This window comes from Alligator mississippiensis, chromosome 4, assembly GCF_030867095.1.
Source record: "Alligator mississippiensis isolate rAllMis1 chromosome 4, rAllMis1, whole genome shotgun sequence".
NCBI classification, from domain to species: Eukaryota; Metazoa; Chordata; order Crocodylia; family Alligatoridae; genus Alligator; species Alligator mississippiensis.
This window is the reverse complement of record NC_081827.1, coordinates 100,056,500-100,070,083: the sequence shown is the minus strand read 5'-3', so window position 1 is coordinate 100,070,083 and position 13,584 is coordinate 100,056,500. Positions and strand designations below refer to the sequence as shown.

The 13,584-nt window shown below is 53.4% G+C and overlaps 1 protein-coding gene across 3 annotated transcripts in view; it reads left to right on the top strand.

The window, feature by feature from the left end:
• The window catches only part of TRIOBP (TRIO and F-actin binding protein), a 40,602-nt gene that overhangs the window by 3,062 nt on the left and 23,956 nt on the right, over positions 1–13,584 (top strand). For all 3 annotated transcript variants that reach the window (XM_019489528.2, XM_059726414.1, XM_059726413.1), the window contains exons 4-10: positions 645–787; positions 1,258–1,381; positions 2,087–2,285; positions 2,954–3,350; positions 4,643–4,775; positions 5,418–6,596; positions 6,998–7,096. In XM_019489528.2, coding sequence (XP_019345073.1) covers positions 645–787; positions 1,258–1,381; positions 2,087–2,285; positions 2,954–3,350; positions 4,643–4,775; positions 5,418–6,596; positions 6,998–7,096 — 2,274 coding nt within the window. The remainder of the gene's footprint in view (positions 1–644; positions 788–1,257; positions 1,382–2,086; positions 2,286–2,953; positions 3,351–4,642; positions 4,776–5,417; positions 6,597–6,997; positions 7,097–13,584) is intronic.

Genomic DNA, 13,584 nt, shown 5'->3' with positions numbered 1-13,584 from the left:
GTGGGGAAGGAGCAGGTGACAAACAGCCCCCACCAGCCTGGGCATCAGTTCTCATGCACTGTGCTGGGGGGCAGGGGAGGTGATCAGACACTGGCCTACTGCGCAGAACCAAACTCTGATATTTCCTGCTTGCCTGGTAAGCCTGAGAGAAAACACCTTTTCACAGGGCATTAATCTGATCATCTTAATTCCAAGGTTTTCCCCAGCAAAGGTCCTCTCCTTTTCCTTTGAGGCCCAGCACCTCAGCTCTTCCATTTCTCTGCCCTGCCCTGCCCTGCCCTGCCCTGCCCTGCCAGGGCTTGGTTGGATTCAGTGCTCCCAACTCCCTTCTCTCTTACTTCCACTGTGATCTCTGGCATGAGGTGGCTATGGCTGAGAGAGATGGCCAAAGTCAAATAGCCTGTCTCTGGAGTGCCAAAGAGGGAGAAAGCAGCCTAAATGTGAGAGACTACCTGTCAGAGAGAAGTTGCAAGGCCCCTGGAGATGGTCTGATATTTGAAAGGCCCCCCAAGAGCTGGGGAGCTGGATGATGTAGGAATAAATCCTTCTTTTGGAGGAGGAGGATAATGATGAGAAAAGCAACGTTCCCACTAACCCTTGCAATAGAGGGGACATGATTACCCATCCCTTTCCCCACCCCCCAGGCACCAGAGGAACATGCAGTGGAGGCTCCTCACTGTGATGCGGAAAGTGGGCCAGACCCCGGTGGACCCTGGGATCCTTTGTGCATCTTAGCACCCCGCTGTGAGCTCTACGTATGTGCAAGGTCTGAGAGCAGGACCAAGAGGTAGGTATTACACCTGGGGAGGAGAACTCTTGGAAGTGTTGCTTGATGCAGATCCCTGCTGTATGAATAACAAAGGGGGAGCAGAGTTTGTAGCATGATAGCAGAGGGGAGGTAGATGTTTTCCTATGGATCCCTGCACCCTGGGCAAGGAGTAGATGGAATGAGAGAGAACTCACCATCCCCAACTACCTGGGCTCCTCGCTGGCAGTCCCAGTGGAGGTTAAGGACTGTGTGGTCCATGGAGATTAAAGGGCCTTCTTCCTCCACTGTGTCAGAGTAGGAGCAAGGCCCACTGACAGACCCAGGCTGGACCTGCTCCCAAGATGCAGGACTTGGGTCTCCAGCATTGTAAATCTGGCTTCATTCAGCCACGTGGGAAGTATTTTGTATCCACAAGGATACTATCCTATGCACTCAGCAATCCAGCCCCCTCACCCCAAGCTGCATGTATTGATTTGCCTGTCCCCCAGCTGGCGGGAGAGCCTGGCATATACCCAGTTCAGCACCAAGACTGAAGATGGCCCCAGAGAGACCAGCACCAGTATCAACACTGATGCCAACACCAGTACTGGACCTGACACCACACTCTCCAGGGTGAGGCTGAAGGAGAAGGAGTTTCCTCTCCTCTTTTGGTCTGAGCAGTTGGTTTTCCCCTGTGACTTAAACCCGCGTCCCTACACCACCTTTCCCAGACTCCTTCAGAGGCATGAAGAACCCCAGGGAGGCAGGGCCAGTATGCTCCTATGGGGAATTGGCAGGGTGCTGATTACATGGTGGAGGGGAAGGGGACACAGACAGATGCTTGCCAAAGGGCAAAGCCCACAGGACCTTTAATACCCATAAGTAAAGTCCTCCAAATAGTACATCAGCTAACTAATGCTGGGCATCCCACTCTTCCTTCTCCACTCTCATGCCATTGTTCCTCCCTTACCTCCTCCATCCCCATACCCATTGGCTGAGACCAAGCCTGCAGTATCTCATTATCTCCAACACCATTGCTCTATACCATTTGCTGCCCTGCCCCCTGCCCCCTAGCCAACAGCTTTCCCAAACTGGCTTTCTTGGCTATTCCCTGCCAAGCTTAGTGAAGGCCTAGAATGGCTGTGTGCTGCCCACAGCCAGCACTTCTGCCCTAATTTCTTCAGAGATTCCTGCTTAGAAAGTCTGGGGCTGGAGCGGCTGTGAGTTTGGCACAGCAACTGTCTCTTCATCCTTTCTCATAGCCCCTGCTGCAAGTGAAGGCTGCAGTGGTCGCTTTCTGCCTCTTCTGTAGAGATTGGATCTGCTTTTGTCTCTCAGGACTGGGAGATGACTAGGCTGCTGGATGGCATTTTGGAATCAGACAAACCAGACATGATCTTCACAGGCCACCTGAAAGCAATACGGGAAGCAGCCCTGCAGGCAGAGAGACCCAGGTGGGGACAGACCTCTCCATCTGGCCCCTGGGTGCGAGTAGACTCCCAGAGCTCTGTGAAAGGAGTCGACCCTTTGAAAGCAGGTACATGTGATTAACTCCTGCTGTAGACTGTAGTTCTGGATGCAGGAGGCTTGATCTCCATTTGGGGCCTCTGTGCTTCAAGGTCCTGTTTAGGCTGTGATCCCTTTGAGTCAGGGACTGTCTCTTGCCACAGATGTGGACAGGGCCTAGCACGTTGGGACCCTGGTCTTTTGGCCTGTGGTCTGTGCTGTAATAAATATGATAAAGAAGAGTAGTAAGGTTCATGGTCCATACAGCTTCCCTCCAATATGTCCTGAGTACCTTAGCCCACCCTGGTATCTCTGGAAGCCTAGAGCTAGTGTCCCTGCAACTCCAGCTTGGGGCTCTTGGGGTTCAATTACTATACATTTAAGGATAGTGTGTCCCTGTGCAAGTTCTAGTCTCAATGTCTGTGCAGCTCTGGTTTTGGGAGTCCCACTGGTTCACAACCCATCTCCATGTGATGAAAGGACCAGTGTCCAGTACTGCTCAGCCCTGGCTGGTGACTGATTGCATGGCACTGGGATTGTGCATGCTGTTCTGGAGTGCATCTGGTTCTCATCCAAACAAGCTTTGAATCAGATCTACTCCTCTTGGAGGATTCTGACTCTGGCAACACTCTTCCTGTAAGGGAAGGGACCATATCTGCCACTGGCAGTCATACTAACAACCCTTTCTCCTTTTCACAGAGTCTCATCCCATGAGCCAGACTTCTGGGAGTAGTTGGCCAAAGCACCGGATAGAGAATGGTTATTTCTCCCTGGAGCGCCGAAAATCTGAACCCAGTCAGCCTGCCTCCCCTCCCTGTGCCAGCCACAGCCCCTTTCCCTCACGCAGCGACTCATTTGGGGCTGGCAGGCGTCGCACTTCCTCTGCCAGCTCCCTGAACTCTGAGACGAGCTGGCGCACGAGTGGCGGTGGTGAGGGGCGACATGGGCTAGAGAGGCAGGAGTACACTGTGCTGGCTGACCTGCCGAAGCCCAAGCGGATCAGCCACAAGGAGGCATTTGACCGGGGACGCAGAAGCTCCCGCACTCGAAGCCCAGGTCGGGATGAGGTGGAATGGCTCTTCGGATCTGAGCGCAGGTGAGGTGTCGGGTCAGGAGGTGCTAGCAGTATTACATCACTTTCAGGTCAGACAAATGAGCAGTCTCCTGAACTAGCATCACTGAAGGTCAGATTTTTCACAGGCATGTATTTGCCCTCAGCTCCACTGAGTGTCTGTGAAAGTCAAATCCTTTCAATCATTTTTCTTTCTGAACCACTGAGGGGAGCTGAAGCCAGGAGATCAATTGCCAAAGATTGAAGCCTAGCTCTCATCAGCACTAGGACTGAGTCAAAGGAGCACATTGAGATTTGCTTTGAAGTCTAACATGGATGGGTCAGAGACCAGCCTGCATTCCTCAGGCAAGAGGTTCTGTAGAGTTTCCAAATCTGACTGTTTCAGCCCATGCATCCTGATGGTAAGCTGAGGCTACTAGGAAGGTACAGAAAAGTTGAGACAATAGAAAAGTGGGGAGATAGAGTAGAGGCAATAGCGAATCCAATAGGTTAAAGCAGGGATGTTCAACCCCCAGTCTGTGGGCCGCTCCCAGTGAGATGTCATCCAGCCCATGGGGCTTCCCATGCGTGTGTGGCTGTGACCTTGTGCTCTTGATTGGGCATGGAGGGCATCAAGGGGCCCAATGCTAGTGTGTGGGGGCAGCCAGAGGCATCATGGGGCCCCAAGGCTCTGATCCCTGCATGCAGGGCTAGGTGGAGGTAGCATGGGGCTCTGGGGCCCAATCCTGACACACGGGGTCCAATCTCGGTGTGTAGGTCTGATCCTGGCACATGGGGTCTGATCTAGCCCGGGGGCCAGCCCCACACTAGTCATCTGGCCCATGGGGCCAAAGGTTGAGCCCCATTGGGACTCTGATAAGAGTCAATAGCGCAAATGGAAGTAAATAGGGAATGAATAGCAGAAGAGACCATTAATGGAGTGGGCAGGGTGAGGTAGAAAGGGGATACATAGGAGTGGGAATTCCTGTTAGGATAAATTGGCTTAGGGGACATGATAGCAGTAGGTGGAGAGTAAAGAGCATGAGAGGGATTTTTAGGGAGGTGGAGGCAGGTTTCGGGGGAAAATGAGATAGTTGGAGAGTCTAGACACTGGGGAGGAGGTTAGTGGAGAGAAGCCTGGAAAGGGAGGAGTCATGGGCATGGAGCTGTTGATATCAGATTTGGATGGAGGTGGAACCCCAGCTCAGAAGCCTGATATCTAGACATCTGTCCTGCTGTGGTCTGGGTGTACTAGGGCCAGGGAGGATTCTGGGATGAGGGCTCCTCGACTCCCAGGTGGAACAGAGCCCCTGATTGTCCTTGTGTGCGGCTCTTAGGAAGACTGAGACCCTGGAGGCATTCCAGGCCTTGGAAGAAGGCCGTGTGGACCATCTGGATGGCAAGCCCCCACAGCTGGCCAAGGGAGGCCGATTAATCAGAAGGCAGTCCAGCCCCACCTTGGCCAGAGAAGTGAGTTACTGGACCTATGGACCCTGCTTTAGCCACATGGTAGTGGATACCACCCACCCCTGACTTCCTCTCAACAGAACTTTGTCAAACTCTTGTTCCCATTACTATTTTTTCTGTTCTCTCTTTCTCTGTGCCACGTACCTCTTCCTTTCTTTTTTTCACGGTCGCTTCCATTTCTCCCTCTTTGTGCTCAATCCTTTTTCAGGATCCTTCTTTGTCCTCTTCCTCTGCTTTTGTGTGTGTCTGACTTTTATTACAGGACAAGCCCATGGCTCAATCCCCTTCACCCACTGGGTATGAGAGGCTGCCATTATAGGTGTGGGATGGGCAGGTGTGAGTATGAATATGCAACTGTGCTCCACTGCCCCTCACTAGAGCATAACAAAATGTAGTTAACAAGATTAAGTTAAGTGTCTTCTCTTGGTGGGCTGGGGTAGGACCAGACTGGTGGTGAGGGCAGTACTGCCCTACTGGAACACAGTGGGCCTGCTGTCATGAAGTAGATGTCCTTTTCTTTGTGGCTGTCAGCTGTCTCCAGGGTCTAAAGGCCACTTCTCCTTCTTAATTCTCTGCCCACTTGGTGTAGACAACAAGTTCAGAGAACCTGCTCATTTATCCTTTCTCTGACTCTGACATCCCTAGGGGAGCAAGAGACTCCCAGGGCAGCTGGAACAGCAGGGCCGAGGCCAACGGGAATCCTTGCACTCAGCGAACCCAGCTCAAGGATCGGGCAGAGACAACAGGAGCCGACAGGACTCTTTGCGCTCACTGAGTCCAGCTCAGGGACGGGACAGGAACTGGGGGAAGCAGGGAGACCCTGGGGGTTCAGTCATTCAACCAGACAGAGACTGGAGGAGTCGAGCAAAACCTGTATGCCCCATGAACATGGACAGAGAACGAGTGCTCTTCCAAGTATTGAACCCAGGGAAGCACATGGACAGCCATGGAAAAAGTCGAGGGGGCTCCCTGCACCCCACAAAACCCATTAAGACCTTGGATGCCAGCTGGACTGGCCAAGGGGGGCACCCACGTTCTCAGAGTCCTGGGAGGCACATGGAGAGCACCTGGAAAAGCCAAAAGCCAGTCCACACTGCAAATCCAGCGCTGAGCCCAGAGAGAAAGGGAACAAGCCCAGGAGCTTCCCTGAACCCTCTAAGCACTGGGAAGCAAAGAGAGAGCAACTGCCGAAGCTTGCTGGAGAAAACACCCCCTGCAAGCCCAGAGACAGGCACAGACAATGACCGGAAAGGCCGGGGCAAGCCCCTGCGCCCCATGAGTCCAACTCACCTACCACAGAAAAGCTGGAAGAGCAGAGGAGAGACCCCGCCCCATGTGAGCCAAGCTCGAAGGCCAGCAAACGACTGGCAGAGTCCTGAGAAGCCCTTGTGCCATGTGAATGTGATGCAAAGGGACTGGAGAAGCCCAGGTGAGCACCTGCACGCAGGGAAGCAACCAAAGAGTAACTGGAAAAGCCCTGTGGGTCCTGTGCAGCAGTCTGAGAATGCCTGGAAGAGTCCTGTGGCATCCCCACCTTCCAAGAGTCAAAGACCAGCAAGTCCAGTACAACAGTCAGAGAATAACTGGAGGAATCCTGGGGGGTCACCGCCTCCCAGGAGCCAAAGACCTGTGAGTCCAGTGCAACGGTCAGAGAATGACTGGAGGAGTCCTGTGGGATCCCCATCTTCCAGGAGTCAAAGACCAGTGAGTCCAGTGCAGCGGTCAGGGAATGAATGGAAGAGTCCTGAGTGGTCCCCACCCTCCAGGAACCCAGAGAAGCAATGGGGGAATGAGTGGGAAGCCAAAGGCAACTTCTTGCATCAAGTAAGTAGCTCTTAGGAGAAGTGAAAGGCCTGAGGGCAGCCAGGACTAACAGGAACCCCTTCCCCAAGAGGCCTAAACCCTGGGAATCCATCTCCAGTCTCCACAGAGCTTGGAGAATCCCTGTCTTGGCAGCTCCACCCAATGAATAGCCCTGAGTTTGGCTATTTTACTACTGCTTGGATCAGCCTTAGTCCTGGTGGTGCCCCTGCTGGCTGGAACATGAATAGCTCTATCCCCCTGCATATTGCCTCTCTCCCCAGGTATCCCTTACTGAATGAAGAGCACCTGGTCTTCAGGACTGGGAACCCAAAGCTCTTCAACTGCATGCTGGAAGTTAGTTATGGAGAATCACGTGAAAAGGCAAATACTTAGTACTTAAATCCTGATTTCTCTTCTCATAGTCCCAGCTGGGTAGAGGCACAATGCAACTCCTCAGCAGTGCCAGGCCACCTTCCCCAGGGAGCCAAGACCTTTATCTGGATGCCAGTGAGAAATACAAGGTATTTCATATACTTAAGGTGGGGGGGGGGGAGGGATGGGGGACAGAGAAGGGTAGGGGGTGGAGGGTAGACAGAGTGCATGGCGGGAGGGAGGGGGAACTGTTCAGAAGCACCCAGACTTACTGGGATGACAGGGAGTTGACAGGGCCATTTTCGATGACAAAGGCCAGCTGGCCTTTTGTGCAGGTGCTGTGTCAGCAAGCTGCATTGTGCAGCACCTCTGCCTCTGATGCAGCATGTTGGAGCAAGCCACTGCTTGGAATTCAGCTGCAAGGGAACAGCCTGATGTCCACAGCACAGCAAGAACAAATGTGCTGGCTCTCTCTCTCCCCAGCCTGTTCCCTTTGCCCTTTGCATGTTACACACATCAGTGCTCCCAAAACCTCTGTGAACAGTGCCATCCACAGAAGTTGTCAAGCGTGGGACAAGTTCTTATGTCTCAACCCTGACACCCACAGACCTCTTTCCAACTACTGAATTGAATAGCTGGTTTTAATTACATTTCAATATTTAAATCAGAAGTCATGTAGCGCTATCATGGTATTCATGTAAGTTTTATGTAACAACCATCTGTGACCTATTCAAAAAATCCACCAGTCCGGGTCCACCCAGTGTGTCCGGGCTCTGGATACAATTCCTTGTTATTCCCCTGCTCTGAGCAGTTTTGCCTGTGAAGCAGGGAAATTTTATCCCCTCCGCCCCCATTTCACAGATGTGGGCAATGAGGCAGGGGGAGAGACAGTGACTCGCCAACATCACGGAGGGGAGTCAAAAGCAACAGTAGGACTGAAATGCAAGAATTCCTGACTGCCAATGCTGAGCTCAGGCCAGTTGCGTGCTCTCTCTGATGAGGGACAGCTGGATGTTATATATGGCTAAGTGCCTTGCTTCACAAAAGTTTGGGAGTGCTGGGATTTTAAAAATGTCACATCAGCGAATGTGGGGCTATTGAAAGGTGCTGGCCTGTGAGATAATCCTGATGCCTGAATCTTCTGTTTATTCCCAGCCCATGTAAGTAGAAGCAATGACTTTCTTCCCCAGTGTGCCTCAGGCCGGCTGAGAGGGTGACGTCAAGGGAAGACTCTTAAGAGAGCTGTCTCCAGGGCCCAGGCACTGAGAATATCAAGGGCAGGGGGGAATGTCAGGGGCCCAGTGCCGGATGGTCTTGAGGCGAGCTTTTTGGTGTGCTCTGGACATCTGTTTGCTTGGTCCTGGTGCTTGAGACTTATCAACTCATTTCATACTGAGCCTCAGACAGCTGCCAGACAGGGATGCCCTGCAGTCAGTGACCCTCCAGGCTTGATGTAACCCAGACTCCATTCCCAGTCTCCTGAGACTTGAAACTGATGACCTAGAGGAGGGAGGCTGTGATGTCCCCATGCCTGGGTCCAGCCACCCTGCACAGGGTGTTTGCTTGATTCCTCCCTCCAAAGCTGTTAGTTTATTTCACAAGGCTGTATGTGCTTCTGAGTTTTTTTCCCCCTTGTCAGGGGAGGCATTTTCTTGGTGTTATCAAGGCTGTGGTGCCTGGCGGCCCTGGCCATATGGGAAACATGCTGTTATCTAAACAGCAGCAAAGGTGTGGGAACCTTCTCCCATCAAGCACCCATTCATCTCCCCAGCTGGAGCCATGGAAATGCTAATACTTGAGCATCAAGCTTTTTCTTGGCTGGAAGCCAGGCCCCCTTTTCCCTGTAGCCCACTGTCTTCATTCCTGCAGCTGGAAGGAGACTGGGGCCCAAGGGGAGGATTTTGTACTTTTCCCTTCTTGGCGTTTATTTTTCTTTGATGCCACTCCCCTCTCCTGTCCTCTTGCTGGGTGCACAAAAATGGGGGAAAGAGTAGGACCACAAAGGTTATGGTTTTTTCAAAGATCTGATGTAGTGCCCATCATCTTGTATCAGACTAATTCAGTATACTGTTTACTCTGCCCATCTACTTTCATAGCCCCTCTCACAGAAGTTTCTAGGTGTCTCACATGTATTTAACCATGCCATGCCTCTGTGAGCTAGGGGAAGGCTATGATCATGAGCTGCCCAGGGTCTCACAAGAAGCCTGTGATAGGGTTAGGATTTAGGCTAGAACCAGGCTTCTTTTTCCACCCTGATAGCCAGTAGACAGCTGGGCAACTGCTTGGCCCTCTGAAGTGGCCAGGATATGAAGAGCTGCTTACAGGTGGGATCTACAGAGGCCAGAATCAGAGCAGGCATCCTCTACACCAGTGGTGCACAGCCTTCTGACCCCATGGGACAGATAAGTGGTATGGGGTTGGTTCATGGGCTGGATTCTGCATTGAGTCAGCCTATGGGTACAATCCAGCATGTCAGCCCCATCCTGCATGTCTGGATCCAGCCACAGAGCATCCCTGTGTGCTGGCCAACCATGCCCTAGTACAATCTAGTGTGGAGGGCCATGTTATCCCTGCCCCTGGGTCCAGAAATTTGGTATCAGGGGAGTGGCAATTAATGCTGCCACTGCTCTCCCACTACTGAATTTCCAGACCCATGGGGAGCCCTGTGGGCTGGATGACATACCTCTGCCAGTCAGGGGTTGAGTACCACTTCTCTTCATTGTGCTTGTAATCCTGTTCCTGTTTCCCCATCGTTTCCTAGTATCACTTAGGACAGTGATTCTCGGACTGCGGCTTCTGTGGCGCCTGTGGATCTTTGCAAAACATGGTTTCCCAGTGAGTGGTCAGGGAGCTGGGAGAGATCATATCTTTTGTAGCAAGGTCTTCATCAGGCTTCCTGTAGTCAGCTGTGTGAGTGTGAAGTCAGGGTAGATATGGACTTTATAGCCTAGCTAAATAAGATAATTACAGAGCATGAGCTTCCATGAACTCAAGTTCACTTCATCAGATGGCTGCACACTTCTGCCTTCTTGCACTGCCACTTGCATTTCTCCCTCTCCTGGCTCAACTCTTGTTCCCAGATCCTTCTTTCTTTCTCTGCTTCTGCATATCCCCAGCTATTACAGGGCAAGACCATGGCTTGACCCCCTTTGCCAGCTGGATGCAGTACTCAACCTCCTGCAGTACTCAGCTTTCCTGAGTCTGGAAATTTGGCAGTAGGAAAGCAGTGGTAGTGCTGACTGCTGCTCCTCTGCTGCCATCTGATGAAGTGAACTCCACCTCAGGATCGCTTGGGTTCTTTATGCAAGAGGCCAGGATTGCTTAGGGTGGTATATTTTACTGGATCAACAGTGTTGTTGGGATGGCCCTAAGAAATCCTCCCTTTCACATAATTTCTATACCTTCATGGCTACAGTTCATCTATACTGTCTCATTTAGTCAGTCTGTTGTGGGCCCTGCCACATGTTCAAATGGAAGCTGGATAGAAACCACCTATAGAGCTGTTATACATTTTCAAGCACTAACTTTGTAGCTGGTTGGCTCTTTTTATAGCTGGATGGTCATTTTTATGGTGTGAGAATTACTTTGCACATGTGGCTGGTTTAAATTTATTGCACAATTCACCACTCAATTGCATGATATATGGAATGTGTGGCAGGGGCCTAGAAGGGGCATCTCTCCCTTGCCTTCCTGCAGTCACCAACACTGCAGCAGTCCAGCTGTTGACCACCCCTGCCTGACAAAGGCCCTGCTACATGTTCAAATGAAAGCAGGGTAGAAAACAACTATAGTTGTGTTACACATTTTGAAGGGCCAGCTTTCTAGCTGAGTCCCCTGTGATGCAGTGAAAGACTTGTTGCCTGCCACATAGGAGACCCAGGTTCAATTCCCAGAAGCTTATACAATTACAGTCATGGAGGCACCAAACATCTGGACTTGGTCTGGCATTTTGATTGTCTCAATGGCCTTCCTCAATGGAAGGTCTGGGCACTGGCAGCCTCCATTCCTCCATACTCTTGCTTAGGCATATGCATCAAAGGTCTGGGTGACCTCTCATGCATACATCATGATCCAGAAGGGTCGATGATTGCCTAAACATGTTTTTCTAGCAGGTTAGCTCTTTTTATAGCTGGACAGTCATTTTTGTGGCATAAGAATGACTTTACACATGTGGCCATTCTACATTTTTCATAATTCACCAGTTAATTGTGTGATAATTACTTTAAATGTGCATCTCCTCTACATTTATTGCACAATTCGCCTGTGAATGGAGAGAATAAGGACCCCTCTACACGTTCAGGTAAAGGCACAATGGGATCTAATGTGCAATCTGCACAAAGCCACACATGCGTGGCAGGAGGTGCAATTGTGGGATCGCACATTAGATCTCATCATGCCTTATTGCCAGTGCAAGGGAAGCCTGGGATCACAATCCTGGGCGCCCCCTGCACTGGCTCCTGCAACTGCAAGCTCCACAGCTGATGGGACTTGGCAGAGCTTCCAGTGGGGGCAGCGTGAGGGAGCCCTACCCCACACCTCACGAGGGGACAGCGTTCTCCCCGCCATCCCCTGTGAGCCCTACAGTGCTGTCAGCTGCTGAGCTTGCACCAGGGAGAATGCTGCCCCTGTTGTGAACATCGTCAGCTGACAATGCTGCCACCTCTGCGGGTTGACAACCCTGTGGTTAGGAACCCCTCCGTTGATGAAGCACCAGGCTGCACCTTCAGTTAATGGCGCCAGTGGAACAAGCCACAAAGTTATTCCATGTTTTGTGGAATAACTTTGTAACTTATAGCTTATTTTATCGCACCATCACTTGATTTAAGGTGCAACTGAATGACATTTTCAGTGTGAGGTGCAGAGGGGCCTCACTTTGCCAGGCTACATTTATGGCGCAATTTGCCCAGACCGGCATGAAAATTATTTGGCACATGCGGACGGCCTACATTTATGGCGCAATTTGCCCCGACCAGTGTGAGAGTAATGTGGCACATGTGGCTGGTCTACATTTATGGTGTGATCCACCTGGACCACTGTGAGAATCACTTGGCACTAGGGCAGGTCTGCATTTATGGCGCGAATCCTCGCTCTGCTGCGCGATGTATGTAACGTGGGGCAGGGCCCTACAAGGGGCGTCTGCCCGCTCAGCACACGCGGGCGGGCTATGACCCGCGCCCCCTGGGCTGCTGCCCCCGGCCGAGGGACGCGGGGCGGAGCGGGCTGTCCGCACCGCCCCGCGGCGCGGCCCGCGCCCGCCCATTGGTCCCGGCCCGGGCCCCGCCGCCCGTATTGGCCGTGGGGCCGCCCAGGAAGTTTGAAAAAAAAAAAAAAGAAAAAAAGGAAAGAAAAAGAAAGTTGGCCCCGGCCGGCGCCCAGCCCGACCCCGACCGCCGCGCGCGCCGGCAGCATGACGGTGAGTGAGCCCCGGCGGCGCGTCCCAGCCCCTGGCGGGAGCGCGGCTCCTCCGCCCCCGTCCCGGTCCCCCCTGCCGGGCGCGGGGCTCCCACTTGGCCGCGCCGGGACCGCACGGACGGGGCGAGCCGGGGCCGGAGCGGGAGCGAGAGCCTGAGCGCAGGCGGGGCCGGGGCCAGCGCTGCAGCTGCAGGCGGAGATGAGCCGCGCCGCCTCCCAGCCGGGACTGGGTGTGCCCCAGCCGAGCCGAGAGCGCCTGGTGGGGGCACTCCTGGTGCAGTGTGCGCGCGCGTGACACTCCTGGTTCGGGGTGTGACACTTCTGGTTGGGGGATGACACTCCTGGTTCGGGGGGGGGGGGGGAGCTGGGGTGTGAGTGACACACGTGGTTCAGGGGAGGGGGGGTGTGAGATGCTCCTGGTTTGGTGGGGGAGTGTAACACTCCTGGTTCACGTGTGGGTGTGTGTGTGTGGTGGGGTGACACTCCTGGTTTGGGGGGGGTGTGGTTGTGTGACACTCCTGGTTCAGGGGGACGCAAGTGTGGGTGGTAGTCTGTGTGTGAGTGGCCTGGTTTGGAGGGGGGGTGAGTGTGTGCAAGTCCTGGTTAAGGGGGACGTTTGTGTCTGTCTGTCCAGCCTGGCTACCACATCCTGCCTGAGGGGCTCCTCTAAAGCCTTTTGCCATGACCCCTCAGGTGCTGGTCCCTGGGCCAGTGCCTCCATCAAATGCCATAGCAAAAGCAAGCAGTGGCTGCTGGGAGAGAAACGGGGTGTGGCAGTGTCCTGGGGCAGCCGGGCAGCATCATGGAGGGACCAACCAGACAGTTTTGGGGGTAGGAGACCAGGCCAGGAGTGGCCCCCTGGAAGGAGTATAGGCCTGGTGCCACTTAACAGGGCTGGTGGCAACAGGCAGTGGTAGCTCGGTGCTGAGGTGGTGGACTGGGGGCGCTGATCCCATGTGCCCTTGCAAAGGCAGGAGGGTCTTCTGCGAGGTGAGGGTTTGCTGTGCACGTGGAAGAGAGAGACAAGCGTGAAAAAGGGCAATGGGGTTCTTTCCTTCTCTCCAGCTGGCCAGAGGCAGGCTTGGACACATGTTGGATGGGGAGGCGGAGAAGTGCATGGGCGCTCTTGAGTCCGGCTGGCTCGTGGGCTGCACCCTAGCGGAGGCGCCGTGACATGTGAGGGGGTGGGCCAGTGGCCAGGGCTGGATGGAGTCTTGCTGGAACT